The 23,028-nt window shown below is 37.8% G+C and overlaps 1 protein-coding gene across 1 annotated transcript in view; it reads right to left on the bottom strand.

Annotated features, from left to right (window-relative positions):
• IL1RAPL2 (interleukin 1 receptor accessory protein like 2) overlaps nucleotides 1-23,028 on the bottom strand; it is a 662,085-nt gene that overhangs the window by 39,862 nt on the left and 599,195 nt on the right. The window contains exon 7 of the mRNA XM_063660227.1: nucleotides 11,500-11,629. Coding sequence (XP_063516297.1) covers nucleotides 11,500-11,629 — 130 coding nt within the window. The remainder of the gene's footprint in view (nucleotides 1-11,499; nucleotides 11,630-23,028) is intronic.

Genomic DNA, 23,028 nt, shown 5'->3' with positions numbered 1-23,028 from the left:
AAACTGGGAGAGGCAAAGGGGCTATATAAGAGTTCTCTGTACTCTCTGCTCAACCCTTCAAAAAAAAAATGTATCCTCTTATCTGTTAACTTCTTTGTAACCCTAAAGCTATTGTGAATAATAAAGCTTATTAAATAAATAAATCTCCTTTGCCTCTTCAAAAGGTGTTTTACTGGAACTACTTGTTTAGGGTGTGCTGTAGCTTTAATTTTTGTATCACCAGCAACTAGCATGGTGCTGGTAGCATTAAGAAAACTCAATAAAGGCACATTGAATAAATGAATGCATTTTTTAAAGTATTTTGTCATGAAAAGACATGTAGGGGCCAGGAGCGATGGCTCACGCCTGTAATCCCAGCACTTTGGGAGGCCAAGATGGGTGGATCACGAGGTCAGGAGATCGAGACCATCCTGGCTAACACGGTGAAACCCCGTCTCTACTAAAAATACAAAAAAATTAGCCAGGCGTGGTGGTGGGCGCCTATAGTCCCAGCTACTCAGGAGGCTGAGGCAGGAGAATGGCATGAACCCGGGAGGTGGAGCTTGCAGTGAGCTGAAATCACGCCACTGCACTCCAGCCTGGGTGACTGAGCGAGACTCCACCTCAAAAAAAAAAAAAAAAAAAAAAAGACATGTAGGAACCTTAAATGCATATTACTAAGTGAAAGAAGCCACTCTGAAAAGGCTATATACCGTGTGGTTTCAACTATTGAAATTTCGGAAAAGGCAACATTTCAGAGACAGTAAAAAGATAAGGAGTTGCCAGGAGTTTGGGGAGAGGGAGAGATAAATAAAGTGGAACACAGAAGATTTTTAGGGCAGTGAAACTCATCTGTATGATACTGTAATGGTGGATACATGTCATCATACATCTGTTGAAACCCATAGATGGTACAACACTAGGAGTGAACTCTAAATGTAAACTATAGATGTTGGGTGATCAGGATGTGTCAATATTGGTTCATGGATTACAACAAATGCACCACTGTGGTGCTGGATATTGAGAGTGGGAGGAGTCTTGTGGGTAATATGGGAACTCTGTACTTTCCACTCAATTTTGCTGTGAACTTAAATCTGCTCTAAAAATTACAGTGTGTGTGTGTAATGCTAGAAAGACACTATAGTAATGCATTTTAGTACCATTCAATGCCATTAAACAGATGTTTTAAAAGTTATATGTGCCTGGCAATGTGGTAAGCTGGGAAGTATTAATAAACAAATACTGTCTCAAACTACTGTGCATTATTTCTCATTATTGACTTCCTCTAATAAATTTAACTAAGGCAATAAAAGGAGAAAGTAAAAAAGTAAATACTTTATTAGCAGGCAGATTCCAAATTACTTTCCAGTTTCTTCCAGGGGACATGGTACTTTGAATTTTTTATAAAGATGTTGAACTGCCACCAGAGAGTTTATACTCTTCAATATCTGCCCATATCATCAATATCACTACTAGCACTTCTGCTGTCCTCATTATCAAAAAGTACTTATTTGTAAGCAGCAATCTGCTCTACCAGACATTGTACTAATATTTACATGTAGGTGCTCCCTGCTGTCCTAGATCATAAACTAAAATAAGCAATGCTGAAGGGAATAACATAACATTCAGATAAGAACACAAATGCAATGAAATTTTAGTGAAATCTTGGTTAGTGGAATTGTTCAGGGATGGAAATTCTGGCTAATTGAATTTTCTGTTCACCTGAAATTTAACCTGTTGGTTTCTTAATAGAGGTAAATAATTATAAAATGTCTAAGACCAATTTTCATTCATCGTAAATGGTCCCTTGAACTATTCTGAGTCCTCCTTTGATGGCCAGGTATCTTGCAGAGTTTCTGGGCCATTATCCTGAGTATGAGTAATCATTGTCCAGGAATGGCAACTGATAAAATTAAGGATGGGAGGTATGTTTAAAAAAATTAAAATGTTCAATTAAACAAGATCTCTTTATTGGTGTTATTTGCTTCCCCCCTCCCATTAAAGCATTATTACTCCAAGTCCAGCAACATGCCCAGAGTCTGACAAAATCAGATTTATTGGCTCAGTGCATTGAGGGAGGGGCATTCTAGAGGAACTATGGATTAATCCTTGATTGAAGGAAGGAAGAAAGTTTTGTAATGTTTACATTTACACTGAAAGATTCTGATGAGGTTTTAGGGAAGCAGGGGTAAATCCTGGATTGGTTGGAGTTTCTGAGGCAGGATTGGAAAAAATGGGGGTTAACTAGGGACTGGGTTCTCTTATGGGGCAAGGATAGCTTAGCAGTTGGGTATCCCTGGTAGTTAATGTAAGCAGCAAAGCAGGTTTGGGGCATCACTGGTAAGAAAGCAGTAGTCACTCAAAGGAGGAGGGGGTCATTATGGCATTTTACAACTGCTGCATGACCTTGGGAGAAACAGTGTTTTCTGCTAACTTTGCAGCTGGCTTTATCTGTCTGTCCTCCCAGCCTGATTAATAGCAGGGCTGCTTATTCTCAGTCCACACAGATTTTCACTCGTTCAATCCCTGACAGATTTTGACTTTTTATAGTCTAAATCTGGAGTACAATAAAACATTCTGGACAATTGAAGATTCTTGCTAGCTTTGATGAATTCAGTCTAGCCCTACAGGAACCCTCAATCACTAAAGGGCAGCAGCTCTTCCTCAGTCTCTAAACCTCAGTTTCTTTATTTGCAAAATAAAGCTAATAGTATTTATCTCAGATGGTTATTATGAGTATCTAATATGTTTTAAGATGTGAAATGCTTTTGCAATATGCAGTGTACTATAAAAGGATGAACTGGGATTATTATTATTATTATTATTTACTAATTATAGGTTTTTGTCTAGAGTAGCTTACAGCCCAACACAACATAGTTGAGACTGAGCATCTAAAATCTGCTCAATAAATGAAGAGAAACAACAAACATGTTTTAGGTAGGCTTTTAGTATTTTATGCATAGATCAAGGATAAGACCAACCCTGGAATCATGAATAGTATTCACCACTCCTTCAAAAATGTACCTTTAGTTAACTAGAAATTAAGGACGGCCCTAGGTTAAACTATGCTGTTTATAATGTGTACATTCACATACAGGTGTGATGAGATTTGAAACCTATTTAAATTAAAGGAAAGTGATTGATCTGTATTTCTTCTTCCAGTAGGATGAGCTGAGAGTAGAAGAAAGGAAAATACTTTTTTGAAGCTTAACTTTGGGAAAACCAAGGACACGTGGGGTCCTTCAAGACATTAAAAATTGTGTGAGAAGTTGCCAAAACACATCTCATCATTTTCCCTAGGGCTGCCTGGGAGTCCAATTATTTCCTCTGTATTTTAGGGACAAACAAAATATTCACAGCTCCATATTGCTTTTTAAAAAGAGTGGGTCGTTATTAGGTTAGTTTTGGTCTTTAAGATAGACTCACCTTATTTTAAGAATAAAAATTTTCATGCTTATATCACCTTCCCTCTTTATTAGAGCATTTCAGTCATGCAAGGAGAGGATGTTAAGGTAAAGGAATGAAACAGAAGACCAGAAAGTGGTAAAAAGCAGCAGTGAAGAAACCAAAACTAAAACAAACAAGCAAAGACCATATTCAGCTCACAGCCTTTCAGGAACTGAAGGTAAATAAAATTATTTGCATTTTAGTAAGCTTTTCTGAAAACCTTAAGATAAATTGAATATGTTTTTCAGGTCAAGAATTAGAAAAGATTTGGTAAACTGTTTTATAGTATTGCCTGAGGAAGAAAACATTAGGTATTGATAGGGAGATTTGTAAAGTGAGATTTATAATTGAAAATGACTCTCTGTTGGGACAAAGCAATTGTCTTGAAATTCGTGGAGTCTTTTTTGACAATCAGATGCAATGTGTAACCCTGTAGGCAATCTAAAATACTATTATTTCTTGTTTAATAGGACTGGTTCAATTTTTCTGACTTTTAAAATTAGCTATGTAGAATACATACCTCACTAGCAAATTCTTTAAAACGAAATTCTCAAGCCTCTTGTAAGATTGATTAGAAGAAAGTTCTGTAGTGGTACAAGAATGAGGTGGCCTTCCTAGAATCATTATCCCCAAAGGACATTTTGCGGGTACTCTCTGATCCTCCTTTGCAGCAGTTCCCATTAAGCTTTAACAGAAGGACAGAAAGTAAGAAGTCTTCCCCTTATGATTCCTACTAGGTTTCCTCAAAATAATTATTTGACTTCTCTGAATAAACATGGTAGAGCTTGGCAGAGAGCAGATTGTTGGAATGATTTTAAAATTGTAGAAATAAATAACCAAACTTGTACAATTACATCTTACATTACTGCACACATAAAATTATTTTACCATCTCTATAAATTATATCTTCTGGAGTTAGTGAAAGGGTTGTGATGCAGTTGTGTGGGATAGACTAGCAGTTGTGAATGGTTACCACATTTGGGTTCAGATTTCCTTGTGGCTTAGTCTCTTAGCAACATCAGAGGCATGGGAGAACTGTGCCAATCTCTGCTTAAAGGGAGATAAAGGGGAATCTGTATGCCCAAAGTGGGGTCTAAGTGCTGTGGCAATGGGCTGAAAATCAGGAGAGGCTAGGGACCACAGTGGTGAAACTGACCCAGAGAGCAAACAAATGAGAACTCCAAAATGTTAGACAGGATTTGATCTAAAATGCTATTCAAGCAGCAGGGGAAATGCTGAGTACAGACGTTATACTTACTGAAGTCCGAGTGACATTATCTCATCAAGCCCTCAGTAAATATCTAAGGTTTTTTTTACTAGGTATTGTTTTAAGTCCTCTATTCCTCTGTGGCAAACTAAGAAATAAACGTAGTAACACACATTTCTAGGATCAAGCTGCTGCACAGGAAATTGAGAACCTAGGCAGAGGGGCTAGTCCTCCTGCAAGACCCAGTGCCTCTGGGGAAGCTTCTCCACAAGTCAACTGCCTGAGAGCTATTTATTTACATCCTCACTGCTTGGTTATATTAAACAATGCAATTTTGAAATGTGTGCACAACACAAGAGCTATGATTCAATTTTTAAATGGGCCCAAAGCAATGCCCTTGCTATGGTCTAAATGTTTGTGATCTCCCAAAAATCATATGCTGTCACCTAATATCCATCGCGATAGTATTAAGAGGTGGGGCCTTTGAGAAGTGATTAAATTATGAAGGCTCCCCACTCATGAATGGGATTAGTGCCCTTATAAAAGAAGCATGAATGAGTTCCCTTGCCCTTGTTGCCATGTGAGGACACACAGAAGGTTCCATCCACGAGGAACAGGCCCTCACCAGACACTTAATCTGCCAGCACATTGATCTTGGACTTTCCAGCTTCGAGAACTGTGGGCAATAAATTTTTGTTGTTTTTAAATTAGCCATTTAAGGTATCTTGTTATAGAATCCCAAATGGACTAAGACAAAAATTGGTGCTGACAGTGGGGTGCTCTGGTTAAAAAAAATACCAAAAAATGTGGAATGGCTTTGGAACTTTGTAATGAACAGAGGCTGGAATAATTTGGAGGAGCAGGCTAGAAAAAGCCTATATCAACATGAACTAACTGTAAGGAGCAATTCTGGTGAGGGTTCAATGGAAGAGGAGAACTGTAGAGGAAGCTTCAATCTCCTCAGCGATTACTTAAGTGGTCATGATCAGAATATTGATAGAAATATGGACAGTAAAGGCCATTTTTATATGGGCTCAGACTTACATGAGAAACACGTTATTGAAAACTGAAGTGAAGGCCATCCTCGTTATAAAGTGGCAAAGAACTTGGCTGAATTTTCTTCATGTCCCAGTGCTTTGTGGAAGGTAGAACATGTGAGTGGTGCAATAGGATATTTAGTGAAAGAAATCGCTAAGCAAAGTATTGAGGGTGTGGCATGGCTTCTTTTGATTGCCTATAGTAAAATGAGAGAAGAAAACGAATTAAAGATGAAATTTATAATCAAAAGGGAAGCAGAATTTAAAGATTTGGGACATTCTCAGCCCAGCCATGTTGCAAAGAATGAAAGAGTGTGTTAAATAGGGAACACCAAGAGTGTGGCCAAGAAAACATTTGATAAGATTAGTATAGATATAAGGAACCCAGAGGCTATTCATCAAGACAATAGAAGAAGGAATTCTAGAGATTTTCAGGGCTACCCCAGCCATCACAGGCCCTTTCCAGACACTGGATCTGCAGGCATCTAGATCTTGACTTCCCAGCCTCCAGAACTTTGACTAATACATTTCTGTTGTTTATAAATTACCTAGTCTAAGGTATTTTTTAACAGTGTCCTGTACAGACAGAGACAGCACTGAATAAGGGCCATGCATCCAGAAATAAATTTTGTTTCTAGAAATGCCTTTGAGAGGAATCCCCTAATTAAAAATTGTCAGTATTCTGCCATCAGAACTCTTTCTTATGGAGAAAATATATGGGTTATGAAAAAATGTGAATCTTCTCTTGGTTCACCTAAATAGTATGATTAGCAATTTTTTTCTATTAAAATGCTGGATTTGTTCCAATTTGCTGTGCTGTATAAAATCTTGTATGCTTTGTTTCAAGGACTTTGGAGGCTAGAAGACATAGTTAATTAGTTCCTGTATTAGCATAAATGGCTATAGACTGAAAGAATTATAGAAACCACACAAGCTTCCAAATAGATCACGGATCACACAAGACATGTGAAGTGGAATGATGACATTTTAGTCAATGATATATTGCATATAGAAAGGTAGCCCCATAAGATTATAACACTGTATTTTACTGTACCTTTCCTTTGTTTAGATACGTTTACATACACAAATATTACCATTATGTTACAGTTGCCTACAGTATTCAGTACAATAATATGCTGTACAGGTTTGTAGCCTAGGAGCAATAGGCTATACCATATAGATTAGGTGTATAGTAGGCTATAATCTAGGTTTGTATATGTACATTCGATGATGTTTGCACAATAATGAAATCACCTAATAATGTATTACATAGAATGTATCCCCATCATTAGGCAACTCATGACTATATTACAAAATTAGTGACTGTATCTTAGCCAGGCATGGTGGTATGTGCCTGTAGTCCCAGGCTGGGAATTTCTGCCTTTTTGTTGGCACTTCTATGAAGGTGACTTTAGTTAGTTAGCGTGGTCTTGTGAAATTTTCAAAATAAATTTCCTGGAACTTTCCGTCACTGCTAATATAGTTATTTTACTGTGGGATTTGGTGGAGAAAGAGGATGTAACAAAATCAGTTAAACAATGTCATTTTGCAAGTCCTGAAAGGTTGTCTTCCTATAGCATTTCCTAGCTGGTTGACTCATTTGGCCCCTAATATGGTGGCTTGTTTGGGATTTATCCAATTCATGTATATATGCTTTGTCTCCCACCAACTCTAATCATTTGCTGCTGGAGAGAGTAGCAGTGCCTCACTTTTCTTTTGTAAAATTATAACCAGTTTGGAATACAGTTAGGCAGATTCTTAAAAAGTTAAATAATCCTGCAGAACAAAACGGATAGTAGGCAAAAACTAAAGAAAGGTGTGTAAAGAAATGTCTTTAGTTAATAATAATGTATTAATTTTTATTTTTATTTTTTTGAGATGGAGTTTCACTCTTGTCACCCGGGCTATAGTGCAATAGCATGATCTCAGCTTACTGCAACCCCTGCCTCCTGGGTTCAAGCAATTCTCCTGTCTTAGCCTCTCGAGTACCTGGGATTACAGGTGCCTGCCACCATGCCCAGCTAATTTTTGTATTTTTAGTAGAGACGGGGTTTCACCATGTTGGCCAGGTTGGCCTTGAACTCCTGACCTCAGGTGATCCACCCACCTTGGCTTCCCAAAGTGCTGGGATTACAGTCATGAGCCACCGCTCCTGGCCCATTCCTTTTTTATTGCCAAGTATATTCCATTATATGGCTATACAACAATTTGCTTATCTATTCACCTGTTGATGGACATTGGATTGTTTCCAATTTGGACTATTATGAAGAAAGCTGCTATGACCATTCATACACATGTCTTTGTATGCACATATATTTCCTTTTCTCTTGCCTGAATACCTAGACATGAGCAGTATTCCTATGGTACAAAGGTACCATAAGAACCTAAGATGTCGATAACTGGGGAAACGGGGTATGGGGTATATAGGAACTCTATATACTACCCTTATGATTTTCCTATAAATCAAAAATTATTCTAAAAAAAAGTTTGTTTAAAAATGATTTAAATTTTATTTAAAGAATAAACTAAAAATTAAATTTATGTCTACTATATAATTCAAGCACACCATGTCCAGCTATTCAGGCAAGAGAAAAGAAAATATATGTGCATACAACGATACGTATATGAATGTTCCTAGCAGATTTCTTCATAATAGTCCTAATTGGAAACAACCCAAATGTCCTCCATCAGCAGGTGAATAGAAGAGCAATTTTTGTAAAATCACATAATGGAATACTATTTGGCAATAAAAATGGTATGAACTATTGACACATATAACAAGATGGGATAAATCTCAAAATAATTGTGCTTCATGAAATAATCCAGAGAAAAACAAGTGCTTATTGTATGATTCTGCTTATATAAAATTCTAGACAAGGCAGACTGATTTATAGTGATAGGAAGATCCCTGTTGTTGGAGAAGGGCAGGAGGGAGGAATTTCAAAGGGGCACCAGGAAACATGGGGGTGATTAATATATTATCTTCATCGTGGTGATGGCTTCACAGGTGTACACATCTATCAATCCACCCTTACAAATTGCATACTTTACATTATGTGATTTATTATACGTCAATTATACTCCAATAAAGCTGTTTATTTTAAAAGTTACATGCAGTCACACATACAAAAAGGGAGATTATTATCTTAGGCTCATATAATTAGTACCTTTGATCACAAAACATATCTCTGAGCTTTTTGGTGATGGAACTTCTGCTACTAACTATATACTAGTGTACCTATCACATATCCGTTTTGGGACCAGTTTCTTGTTCTGTAGAATGAAAAGTGACCCTTAAGGTCTTTTATACACAGATATGTTGACAGTAATCCTAAATATGTATCTTCTATAACAATTTAAAATGAATTCAGTTGTACTGATTTCAAATAAATATTAAATTAAAATTGCCTAATAAAGTGTTACTAATTAGAAACTTCAAAGTACAAATGGCAATTAATACTTTAGAATCATTTGTAATATATCCATTATTTATTTCTGAAAATCTGTTCTGTGTCAGGCAATTAATTTCAAGGGTTTTTTTTTTTAAGAAAAACAGCTTTATTGAGATAAAATGTATATGCCACATAATCTATCCATTAAAAGTATACAATTCTTTGTTTTCTAGAATATTCACAGACGTGAAACTATCACTATGGTCAATTTTATAATATTTTCATTATCTTATAAAGAAGCCCCAGACTGCTTGATGGGTACAACGTTTCCTTTTAGAGTGATGAAAATGTTCTGGTACTATAAAGTGGTGGTGGTTGTATGAATTCTGAATGTACTGAATGCCATTACATTGTGAATTTTAAAACGATGAATTTTATGTTATGTTGTGTTCTATCACACACACAAAAACACACCCATACACTTTAGCTATCACATCTATATTCCATTCCTCCCCACTGGCACTAAGTACCCAGTAATCTACTTTCTGTTTCTATAAAGTTGCTTATTGTGGACATCTTATATAAATTGAATCATATAGTATGTGTTTTTTTGTTTCTGGCGTCTTACACTGAGAACATTTTCAAGGTTCATTCAGGTTGTAGTATATGCCAGTATTTCGTTTTTTATGGTGAAATAATATTCACTGTATGAATGTACCACATTTTATTTATTCATTCCTTAGTTGATAGACATTTAAGTTGTTTTCATTTTTGTCTATTATGAGCAATGCTGCTATGAACATTCATGGACCAGTTTTTTGTAGATACATGTTTTGATTTACTTCGTTTATATCCCTAGGAGGGCTATTCTTACCAGCAGTGTATGAGGTTTCCCATTTCTTCATATCCTTACCAACATTTGTTATAATCTGACTTTTTTTTCTGAGACAAGGTCTTGCTCTGTCACCCAGACTGGAGTGTAGTAGAACAATCATGACTCACTGCAACCTCAACATCCTGGGCTCAAGTGATGTGCCCACCTCAACCTCCCAAGTAGCAAGTAGCTGGGACTACAGGCACATAGCATGATGCCTGGCTAAGATTTGTACATATATATATATATATATATATATATATATATATATATATATATATATATTTTCTTGGCAGGGAAGCGGGGAGAGCCAGGGTTTTATCATATTGCTCAGGCTAGTCTCAAACTCCTGAGCTCAAGCAATCCACCCACCTTGGCCTCCCAAAGTGCTGGGATTACAGGCCTGAATAACTGTGCTCAGCCTATAATCTGACTTTTTAAATTATAGCCATCCTAGTGCATCCTAGTGAGTATAAAGTGGTATCATGTGGTTTTGGTTTGCATTTCCTTGATTACTAAACATGTCAAACACCTTTTCATGTGTATTTTGCCTAGAAATATGCTCCTATAGTAAATATTTTGCATAGACTCTTAAGGGGTTCACAGACCTTCAAAGTTATGAACCCCTAGAGAAGAGTTATTGGGTAGACACATAGAGAGAAATTGTCATGAGAGTAATTATAAATAACGTTTAAACATAGTAAATAATACAAAGCATACTTGTCTCATTTATGCTGCTCTATATTCAATAAGAAAACTCAAGGAATAAACTTTAACATTAGTTGTACTGAAATTTTAGATTAATTTTCACTGCATGATTCTTAATGGGAGTGAAGAGGGAAGAATCCCAATTCCTATCAGAATCAGGAACATACACTACACATCATCATCTCTGAAACCAAAGAGAAACCTCACAAACTGAGTGAGGCAGGAAAGTTTACCTATATTTTTATATCTTTTTTGTACAAATGAGAAAGTACTAAATAGAATTAGAAAACCAACAGAATTGGTATCTATAAACCAGAGAGCTTTTTGTGTAACAGGAGAGTGAAAAGAGGTCTAAACATGTACTAAATTGAAGGATCAGTCTTTTCAGGATAAGTATTAGATGTTGGGAAAAATAAACAGTATTCAACAAGAGTTAACAGTTATTTTGGCTGAAGACCAGCTTACCATTGCCACTGCAGTTTTACACTTATGACATATGAAGGTTGTCTGTTCCCAGATAGAAAATGAACAATTTGCCCAGTGGTCTGAGGAGTCACCTTCAAAGACTGGACCTTTGCTGTGACTGTTGGAGTACCAGTGGTTTTAGCTTTAGAAACTCAAAGGAATTTGCTTAGGCAGATTTGGAGGTTCATTATACCCTGGTGACATAATCTTTAAATGGGAGAAAAACCTACTTATGTTAGAAGCTTACACATTGGCATTTCTTAAGGCAGTCATCCTTGGTCTCTCCATAAGATCAGCTTTTAGAGAATGGAATGATTTGGTGTTGCAATTAAAATCCTGAGCAGAATCCCGTAAGACAGCAAAGAAAGATAAGCAATTCAAGCTCTCTACCTTATTTCACCTTCTCTAATGTGACCTGCCAGTTCTTCAATAAACTTTTCTCCTTTCATCCAGTAGATCATTGGCCCAGACTCTCCACTGAATCCGAAGAATGCTTTGCAGGGGATGTTCAGAGGCTTACCTGAGAATGAGAGAAAAAGAAATGCGCAAATGACTCCTGATTATCAGTGGGAGACAGGAAGCGACCATTTAACATCCAAAGGAAAACTCAGAGGTGACCCAATTTTCAACTATTATTCTAGTCATCTTATCATTGTACCTGAGAAAAAATTTAAATAGTTATGAGGGCTTCTAGAAAAAAACTTAAATTCAAAGTATAATCAAAAGTGGGAATATAAAGTTACTCAGTTTTCTGTTTGTTTGTTTGTTTGTTTTTGAGACGGGGTCTGACTCTGTCACCCAGGCTGGAGTGCAGTGGCGCAACCACAGCTCACCGCAGCCTTGACCTCCCTGGCTCAAGTGATCCTCCCACCTCAGCCTCCCAAGTAGCTGGGACCACACAGGGTCTCCCTATGTTCCCAAAGCTGTTTGTTACTCAGGTTTTAAAACTGTTTATTTTTACTGCCTCCTTCTTATGAAATAATATGAAAAAATCAAATGAAAAGACTATCTTTTTTCTTTATTTTTGAGAATATTAAGCACTGCTAACTTGAACTTGCCCTTGAAACTAACATTAATCAAAAGTATAAGTTAATTTTTGGTTGGTGAGAAGACATGTCATAATATATTCTCCACTGTTATTAAGATTACACAGAAATTTGTTTATTCTGATTTTTACATGTTTTAAGAAAAATTAGGTAACATGAACTATAATGGTTATTTTTAGGTGTCAAATTGACTCGATTAAGAAATATTAATACCTAGATAGCTGGTAATGCATTATTTCTGGGTATGTCTGTCTGGGGTTTCCAGGAAAGATTGGTATTTGAGTTTGGTGACTGAGTGGGAAGATCCACTTCAGTGTGAGTGGGAAGCATCCAAGTGGCTGGGGTACTGGATAGAACAAGAAGTCAGAATGAAGGCATTGTGTAAAATGGGGCCTCCTTGAGGTGGTCTATCAAAAAATGACTGCTCTTTTCTTGGCACTACACATAAGGTACTGACTATTGCTGCAATTTCTCCTGGGAGGAATGTTTTTACTCCCCCATTAAACAGGTTCTTGTTAAATAAACACAAGAGACAGATATTTTTGTAAAGGCCACAGATAACCATCACTGCCCTTTTCTTGACAAACAATTTTTCTCCATTCTGTTTTTCTCTTTAAACAATTTTCAACCTCTTTTAAAGTCTCTTTTAAATTGTCCTATTATCTCTACTTCTTGGTATGCAGTTTTTTTTTTCCATTGTGTCAAGGGAAGTGACATCATGGTGGTTAATTTTCTTATGAGGTTTATAATTTCATTGCTGTATTTTCATCTACAGCAGGGATTGTTTTCTGTGGTAGTCCCAGATGCTGAGGGTTACAGAGGAATTCCCTTAGAGAAGTTCCAAGGTTGCTTCTACCAAGGCCCTACAAGTTTCACTGGTTTGGAACCAGTTTTTCTGTCAATTTCTTTGCTTGGGGGTTTGTGTCATATGTAAGTTATGTGAATTTAGAGTCCACACCCATGCTTGGTACAGGTTTAGAGTTCCAGTTTCTCTTCAATGTTTCCTTGGATTCATAGATATGGCCCTGGAGTGAATGTGAATTTTCTGTACAGTTTCCTGAATCAATAAGCAGAGTTTTCTAGGCCCCATTTCATAGATTTCAGGGTTTATAAATCATTCAGTTTTCTAGATTTTTGCTGGGATCTGCTCTAACTCCAAACTTCACATAGATCCTAAACTCAAGCCCATATACCCTGAATGTCCACATTTGGTTTTGATATCTCCAGGAGACCTTCAATTTCAATTTATACTCCTTTCTCTTACTTTGAGCTCCCTATTTATCACTAAGGCCTGAGAATTTCCCTTACTTGCTTTCCAGCTGGGCTAAGCATGTAAATTCTTTGCCTTATTTTGACCAGCATTTCTCTGTAGTTAGAACAAGAAGTGATCTTTACCATTTCAATTCATTCTACCTTATTGACTAGGTGCCTGAAATTCTACCACAAAAATCTATAAATTGTGTATCTTTGTCCTATGTAATCAAGTTAATTTTAATTTCACCAGTCTTACCAAGGAGTTAAACATAGAGTTTATATTAATGTTACTGTTAATGTATCCTTTCTTCCCTGGGCCCACACTTTGATTTGGCCTTTCAAAATAAGATAAAAAGAAGAATGGATAGTTGTGATGCCAATGTGAAAACTAATCACCTTCCTGATGCGCTTTATGTATTTAACTTTGTAGCTTCACCTTTCAAGAGGTTTATTTCTTCCTTAAGATAATCCACAATCAGGGCACAAATCTTTTATCTGTATTTGTGAGAGTGCCCTGAACCACATGCTCCAGTCTAGCAGGCCAGTGTCAGAACACATGGAACACTGGAGCATGCTACTTTCAGTTGTAAGACATATTTTAAGAAGATTGTTGCTAATAATGGTAATAATGAAGTTTATGAATTAGTTATTTAAAAATTTACAGGAGAGCTGAAGTCATCATTATATTATGACACTCTTACACATATGCATTCCAGTATACTTCTTTTTGAATGGGAGTTAAGGGGTAAAAAGTCATAACTTGTATATGAGGCATGTTTCATTGTTATGGTTTGAATGTCCCCACCAAAACTCATATTGAAATTCAACTGCCAATGTAACAGTGTTGAGAAGTAAGACCCTTGGAAGATAATTAGGTCATGAGGGTTTTGCCCTTGTGAATGGAGTAATGTTATTGTGGAACTGGGTTAGTTTTTGTGAGAGTGGGCTTCTGAGAAAAGGATGAGTTGAGCTGGATTTCCTCTCTCTGTCTCATATGTGTGCCTTCTGCCATGGGATGACCCTCACCTAATGCCAACAGGTGCTGATGCTCTTGGACTTCTCAGCATCTAGAACTGAGAGCCAAATAAATCTCTTTTCCTTACAAATTGCACCATCTGTGGTCTTCTGTTATAGCAGCAGAAAATGGACTAAGACAGAAAAATTGGTACTGAGAGTGGGGTTGTTGCTATAACAAATACCTGAAGATGTGGGAGTGGCTTTGGAACTGGGTAATGAGCAGAGGCTGAAGGAATCTGGAGGAAAAGGCTAGAAAAATCTTGTACTGATGTGGACAGACCATAAAGAGAATTCTGGCAAGGGCTCAGGAGAAGATGAGAGCTGTAGGGAAAGTCTGATCTTCTTAGAGATTACTTAACGGGTTATAACCAGAATGTTGGTAGGAATATGGACAGTAAAGGCAACTGTGATGAGGTATCAGAAAGAAATGAGAAACAAGGTATTGAAAACTGGAGTAAAGGCCATCCTTTTTATAAAGTGGCAAAGAAGGTGATGAAATTGTGTCTGTGTCCAGGGCTTATGGAATGCAGAGCTTAAAAGTGATAAACTAGGGCATCTGGTACAAGAAATATCAAAGCAGCAAGGTATTCAGGCTACTGCATGGCTACTTCTCATTGTATATAGGGAGATATGAGAGTAAAGAGATGGCTTAAAGATGGAATTAATACTTAAAAAGGGAAGCAGAATAGAAAAATTTTGAAAATCTGCAAGCTGGCAAGGTAAAGAGTGAAAAGGCATCTTTAGAAGAGAATACAAAAAGTGTGGCCAAGCAACCATTTGTTAAAGGAATTAATATGCATAGAAACAAGCCAGGTGCCATCCATCAAGACAAGGGACAAAAGACCCCAAAGGCATTTTGAAGATCTTTGAGACAGCCTCTCCCATCACAAGCTCAGGGGCTCTACCAGGGCAGAATTGTTTGGGGTAACAGGCCTGGGGTATCCTCCATGGGCTCTGATATGGTTTGGCTCTGTGTTTCCACCCAAATCTCATCGCAAATTGTAATTGCCACGTGTCCAGGGATGCACCTGGTGGAGGATGATTGGATCATGGAGGCAGTTTCCCCCATGCTGTTCTCATGACAGTACGGGAGTTATGAGATCTGATGGTTTTAAAATGTGTCAGAGTGTGCAAGCCCCAAGCCTTGGCAGCTTCCACATGGTGGAACAGCCCCCAACAGGGCTTGCAGGTGTACAGAACACAAGAATTGAGCTTTGGGACCCTCTGCCTAGATTTCAGAGGATGTATGGAAATGCCTGGATGTCCAGGCAGAAGTCTGCTGCAGGAGTGGAACTCTCATGGAGAACCTCTGCTAGGGCAGTGTGGAAGGGAAATTTGGGGTCAGAGCCCTGACAGAGAGTCCCCACTGGGCCACTACCTAGTGGATCTGTGAGAAGAGGACCACCATCCTCCAGACCCCAGAAATGTAGATCCACTGACGTCTTGCATCATGCACCTGAAAAGGCTGCAAGCACTCAACATCAGCCCATGAAAGCAGCCACAGGGGCTGTACTTTGCAAATCCACAGGGGCAGAGCTGCCCAAGGCCATGGGAGCCCACCCCTTGTAATAGCACGCTCTGGATGTGAGACATGGAGTCAAAGGAGATTTTGGAGCTTTAAGATTTAATGATGGCCTGGCCAGGTTTCAGACTTGCCTGGGGCCTGTGGCTTCTTTGTTTTGGCCAATTTCTCCCATTTGGAATGAGAACATTTACCCAATGCCTGTACCCCCATTGTATCTTGGAAGTAACTAACTTGCTTTTGATTTTACAGGCTCATAGGTGGAACAGAGTTGCCTTTCCTTGGATGAGACTTTGGACTTGAACTTTTGAGTTAATGCTGGAATGAGTTAAGACTTTGGGGGACTGTTGGGAAGGCATCACCACATGTTGAAAGGGAGGGACCAGGTGGGAGGTGACTGTATCATGGGGGCAGTTTTCCCCATGCTATTCTCATGATAATGAGGGAGTTTTCATGAGATCTGATGGTTTTAAAAGTGGCAGTTTCCACTGTGCACTCTTTATCTCCTGCCACCATGTAAGTAAGACGTGCCTTGCTTTCCCTTTACCTTCCACCATAATTGTTAGTTTCCTGAGGCCTCCCCAGCCAAGCAGAACTGTGAGTCAATTAAACCTCTTTCCATTATAAATTACCCAGTCTCAGGTAGTGTCTTTATAGCAGTGTGAGAATGAACTGATACAGGCTCATTGCTCAGGGCCACCTTAGGACTCTTCTCCCTGAATCCCAGCGTAGCACCCCTCAGCCACCCAGCCACAGCTCAAGAGGGCCCAGATGTAGCTAGACTTGCCAAAATGAAAGGTATAATCTATAAGTCTTGGTGGAGTTAAGTCTGCAGGCTTGCAAAATCCAAGAGTTGTGTGTGCATGGATGCTGTTGATAGCCTAGGGCCCTAGGGTAAAACCAGCCACAGGGCTAGAGCTACCACAGACAGTTCCCACTAGGGGAATGCCCAGTGTGGCTGTAGGAGTAGGGTCACCTCAGAGACCCCAGAACTGTAGGGCCACAAGCATATAACACCAGCCTCCGAAAGCTACAGGCATGAGACTACAACCTGTGAGAACTGCTGGGTAGACTGAATCCAGCAAAGCCCCAGGGTTAGGGCTGCCACAGGGTTTGAGGGTTTGAGGACCCAGCCACATACCCCAGTGTACCCAGGATATGGGACAGGAAGGCAAAGCAAATTATTCTCCAGTTTTAAGATTTAATGTTGTATTCCATTTTGGGTTTTGGACTTACTTGAAACCAGTTATCCATTTTGGTATGGGAATGTCTATTGTATGCCTGTCCCACTATTGTATTTTGGAAGTAGATACTTTCTTCAATTTCACAGGCTCACAGATGGAGGAATTTGCCCCAGGATGCATCATACCTTAAATCTCATCTATGTCTGATTTAGATAAGACTTCAGACTTTAGACTTTTGAGATTATGTTGTAATGAGTTAAGACTTTGGGGCTATTGGTATGGAAGGAATGTATTTTGCATTGTGAGAAGGATATAAGTTTTGAGGGACCAAGAGCAGAATGTCTCCTCCAAAGCTCATGTTGAAATTCAATTGCCAATGTAACAGTGTTGAGAGGCAGGATCTTTAAGAGGTGATTAGGTAATAAGGGCTCTGCTGTCATGAATCAATTAATGCCATTATCACAGGATTAGTGCCATTATTGAGAGAGAGAGAGAGAGTAGACTCCTAGTAAAAGGATGAATTCAGGTGGATTTCATCTCTCTGACTTGCACACTCATGTTCTTGCCATGTAATGCCTTCTATTACAGGATGACCCTCACTAGATGTTGGTGCCATCTCTTAGATTTCTCAGTCTCCAGAACTGTGAGCCAAATAAATCTTTTTCTATATTGCCCACTCTGTTGTATTCTGTTATAGCAGTAGAAAATGGACTAAGATACCCATTAATAGTTTTTCTTACAATACGTATCATCTTTTCCATATGTTAAGAAGGAAAACGCTGAACGCCAGTGATCCCCGGGTGTAGCTTCACTGAGAGGGAGAGAAACATATATTCTCTCATTTTGAAAATAAAATTCCTATATATTTACATATATCTATACATGTATATGTATGTGTATGTATATATATACACATACATATGCACACATATATATAAATATATATATATATTTATATGTATATCTCAGTGTAATTTAATCACAAGGTAGTTCATCATTCCTCACACTGGCCTTTTCTATCAGTTATCCAATATATCAAGTACCCACTTGCAGCCAATGTCGTACTGGTAAAAATACCAGGGTCCTTTCTTTCTCTGAGATTATTATCTCAAACAAACTGAATGAATCATTGAGATTTAGAAACAGGCTCAGATTGGAATTAACTGATTTTTTTGAGGCCAAATTATGAACCAGCTTTGATGTTGTTTTACAGAAATTAATGTCTTCCAATATGTAGCACAGTGTTTAATCTACTAAAAAAAAGCAGTTTGACATTTGAGTGATTTTATAAAGCCCTTTTAAATTCTTTATTCTAAAGAAGAGCCCTCTCCCCATCATTTCTAAATTAAATGCAACAGTCACAGAGGTAAATTCTAAATTATAGTTGAGATAAAGCTATTATGAAGCTAAAGGAAGGAAGAAAGAATTTATTTCTTCCAGTAAGATACAAGGGAGATGAAAAGTTGATGAGGCAGAAAGACATGAGTTAGTTATCCCAGATGGTGGAAAATGAAAAAAAAAAAAAAAAAAGTAGGATTTTCTACCCAGACAACAGTGACTGTGAGAGAAGACAGTGGCTACCAAAGCTAATTAATCTGAGAAGGAAGAAGACTGGGAGAAAATACTTGAGTAACCTTAGAATAGAATAATGATTTGGGAGAGAGAAAGAGATAGACAAAGAGAGACTGAGACCCATAAACTTTCTACTGTTTCTGGTTTCAAAGAATGTATGTGTGAAGCCAGGTAATGTTTCTTGGGGATGGTGGGGAATATGTTCATAGTTATTTGCCTATGCTAGAGGGAAGTAGCACAGCAGCAGACCTCAAAGTAAGATGAGACAGGGCACTGTTTTCTTGGTTAAACGAGTATTGTTGTTGTTATTGTTGTTATTGTTTTGGTGTACAATTGGCTCAATCAGATAAGAGTTACAAAGCCCACTGGATGAGGAATTGTTTAGAGTTACAGGACTTACATAGTTTTGTCACCAAGTTGCCCCAATCCCAATAGAAGTTTCTGTTACTGAATTTTATTTAGGTTGAATTAATAAAAACCCCCATTGTTACTACATATCCCGTCCATTAACTTTGCTTACTTTTTCCTTTTTCATTTCCTTAGGACAAGGAGTGTGGCTCAGAGTCTTAAGATCCTAGTTTTCTCAGTCATATCTCACATTTAAGGGTACCAAATGTAGGCAAGGCAAAGACATTTCATGGAAAGAGTACTAGTGTCAGGACGTCAAAGTTATAGCCCCAGCCCTTCCACTATATTGCTTTGATTTTTTTGACAAGCCCATTCCTCTAATAAGCCACACTTTCTTCTTCTAAAAATTATAGGGTCAACTGAGAGAATCTCTAAGGACTCTTTCAGGTCTGATGTTCTCATATTTTGTAGCTGGCCTAGAGTGTTAGAATTTTCCAAGTGGGATGAACTGTGTCACTTTTAGTCCTAGCTCTCGAGTGCCAGTCATTAGTTCCTTCTGCAAAATAAAAAGCACGTAAGTCTCTGTGCCTCAGGTAGCTTTTAACTTTAGCGTCAAGGTCCCTTAGCCATTTGGTTTTTGGCCTGAATCAGCTTGCTTTCTGTGCCTGGAATCACAGTTCCTGTGTATCCCTTAACCTCTGTTTACTTCATAGTGGGTTTCCTGCCTATGAACCCTACCTTGCCTTGAACCCTAGGTTGTCTCCACCTAACCTGACCCTGGCTGCTTCTGTTGGCTCTGCTGATCTTGGCTTATGACCCTGCTTTCTTTGACCCAGTGTTTTTCATATCTCAGCTTGACAAAGGAATTTTTAAAAGCTCCCTATGGAAAAGACAAAATCCTTGGATATTAACTCACTATATTAGCAAGTCCAAATTATACTCAGCAAATTGAGATGTCAGGAGAGTTGAAGCAAGCAAATATGTTGTATGTGTGTATTCAAATGTGCATATAGTTGCAAAATAATTCATTTGGATTGAATTAATACTTCAAAATTAAATACACATGATTCTTTATATTGTGTTAGGTGAAGGAAAGAAACTAAAAAAAAAAAAATTCCCATATTGATTTAGAAATCTAGGTTTGTAGAGTAGCCAACTTATACAATCATATCAATTGAAAAATGGTTTCAGTCCATATTAAATTCATATTTAAAGTTGTTATTTTCATTTGTTTCAAAAGTTATTTACTTGGCTCTACACTACATGGAATTAAGTGTTAAAGCTTACAAAGTTAGGTCTATTCTAGCAGCTAGACAAGAGAGTAGTAAAAATAGAACACAGAGTAACCATTACTTCCCAAAAAAGAGATCACCTTTGTCATTTGAGAACATCTGATTGGAAACAGAAATCTTTTTCACTTTCTCAACTTCTGTATCATCAAAAATACTTATGAATCCCTTACTAATAAGATCACAACTTTTGGTACTAGGAATGACTTGCTAGTTAAATCCTGCTGTACAAGTTTGGAAAAAAATGAATCAATACAAACATGGCAATTCTTATTGTATATCTGAAGATTGATCCAGGTATTATATGGTGACTGAAGAAAATACTGATGTGTTTTCTGGACATTATAGTGAGATTTAAAACACAGCTGTGGAAAGTTTTTAAAATATCCTAAAAAAAAATGAATAATATGTGTCTGTGGTTTTAACGTAGATCCCATTCACTTTGATAAGTCTTGTTGGCTGTCTGCACACCGTGACTCCACAAATGATGTTCAAAATAATCCCACAAGGATCCTTTAATCCTTTAGAAAATGGAAATATCAAGGTTTAATGCCTAGTTGAGAAAACGAAATGCAAAGCTTTCCACATATTACTGATCAGATTCATGTCACAGTATTGATTTTCTGAAGTATTATAAGGGTTCTTTTAGACTATTAATTTCCTTTGACGACAAATCCCTCTGGTCTTGCCATTCATTATACTCTACGTGATTGGCATGCCTTTACCCTCCACTTCTGCTCACTTAAAGCCTCATCCATAAAAATATAGCTCAAGTGCCACCTATACCATGAAGCCATCCCTGACTTCCTTAATGCACACTCTGCTTTCTCTGAATCCCATTTTTATACATGTCATAGGAAGTTAAAAGTTTAGCTGCGCTTTCCTTTATATAATTATTACAACAAAATAAGCTAAGTGCTCAATATATTCTGACCAAATTAATCATCACAGAAACCCAGGGAGTAAGGTATTATTATTCTCAGTTTACAAGTGAGCAGAGAAAAGCAGAAAGAAGTTAACTTGTTTGAAGCCACAAACATTGTAAGTGGGAGAAATTTAAAAGCAGACAGCTAGACTCCTAGAGCCAAAGATCCTAAACACTCCTCCATACTGCATTTCACAGGTGTTTGCCTCCTCTTCCCAAATAAATGTTACGGTCTTTAAGGATGGAAACCATATCTTATATTTCACTTTCATTTCCTTAGAGGAACTAGCATGCTGCAAGGCACATGGTTGTGCTCAACAGTACTTGTTTGATTCTCAAAAGCTTAGTTCAATTCGACTAATTTTTCTTATTTTTAAGTTGGTTTTCTCTTGCAGCATTAAATGTATCTTTGCCGGTCTTCACCAATCCATTTTGGAATGAACCAGGGTACAAATAATAAATAATTGCCTTGAAGTTCAAGTTTTCCCCTTCATTTGCTAACCCTTTTAAAGAAGGGGGAGGGAGAAAGGAAAGGGAAGAGGAGCCGAACTGATCTGAGTTGCCTTTTCAAAAATTCTTGCAAGGCAGAGTCAACAACAAAATGGGAGAAAAGAACCTCAATGTTTATATGCCTGTGGAAATCAGTCCGAGTGCTGTATTCAGGTGATACCAATCTACGATTGTCACCATCTCTTTTTGCTTGAAATTTGGATTTTATCTTGAATTGTATGTAATCTTTCTTTCCCCATGTCCGTAAGTTCCTGAAGAGAGAAGGAAATGAGTTCAATGTATCCACTATGGGAGAGTGTAGCAATTATATGCCATTTAATAAGTTTGAATATTTTTGTTCTGTTCTTTGAAGACAGGGGGTTACATAAATGACAGAAAATAAAGGATATTGAAGCTAATTATTGCAGTTAGCAATATCATAATAAAGAAGTCACCTCTCCTGCTGCCTCTGCTGAAGGGCATAATTTAAAAAAGTAAAGACCCATCACTGCTCACAAGATAAGTCAGAAGCCAGCTTCTGAGTCTTAGGCAGGAATGGCCTGAATGTAATTCACAAAGTTGGTGAGGTTCTCTTGTATCCTCCAGGGCTTTATCCCCATTCCTTGAGCCATGTACTCTCCAGCTCTGGGTCTTTACATTACTCCTCCTGTAAAACTGAGCCAGCCATCCTGCTAGGAATGGATTCCCAACTCCATCATTTTTCTTGCCTTTCCTATGAGTATCCTTGACTGCCTCTACTCTAGTCACTCAGCCTTGCTAGCTTACACAACCCTTCCTCACTGTAACTTTCCACTACTCTTTGTTCCTTCCTTGGTAAAACAATTGGCTAGTCTCATCAAATAATGCCCAATCATTTTCCAGTATGGGATAAAGCTAATAAGGAAGTTCTCTATTCTTTACCATGTCATGTGCATTTTTTTTCTTTGAAAATTAATGTGTATCTTTAGCAGTTTCTCAAATAGTGGGACAATTGTTAAGCAATAAGAATTGCTTAACAGCGGAGCTTTCTAAAATTCCTCACTACTCATCTACTGACTCAAAGTCCTCAAAGCAGTTGTTCAACAATCCTTTCTCTCTCTCCTTCAAAATTCTCTTCCAAATTCATAGGGAACTATCCTGTCTCCTCAGTCATCCCTACTCTTCCTCTCCTCTGGATCTAGTTCTGTCTTCAATAAGTTGTTCTCTGCCCTTTCCTTTATAAGCTTCTATAAAGCTGTAATTTTTTAATATGAAAATACTAAATGCTATATAA

The sequence above is a fragment of the Pongo pygmaeus genome, chromosome X (assembly GCF_028885625.2).
Source record: "Pongo pygmaeus isolate AG05252 chromosome X, NHGRI_mPonPyg2-v2.0_pri, whole genome shotgun sequence".
Classification (NCBI taxonomy): domain Eukaryota; kingdom Metazoa; phylum Chordata; class Mammalia; order Primates; family Hominidae; genus Pongo; species Pongo pygmaeus.
The sequence above is the reverse complement of the archived record's forward strand: the minus strand, read 5'-3'. Positions and strand labels throughout refer to the sequence as shown.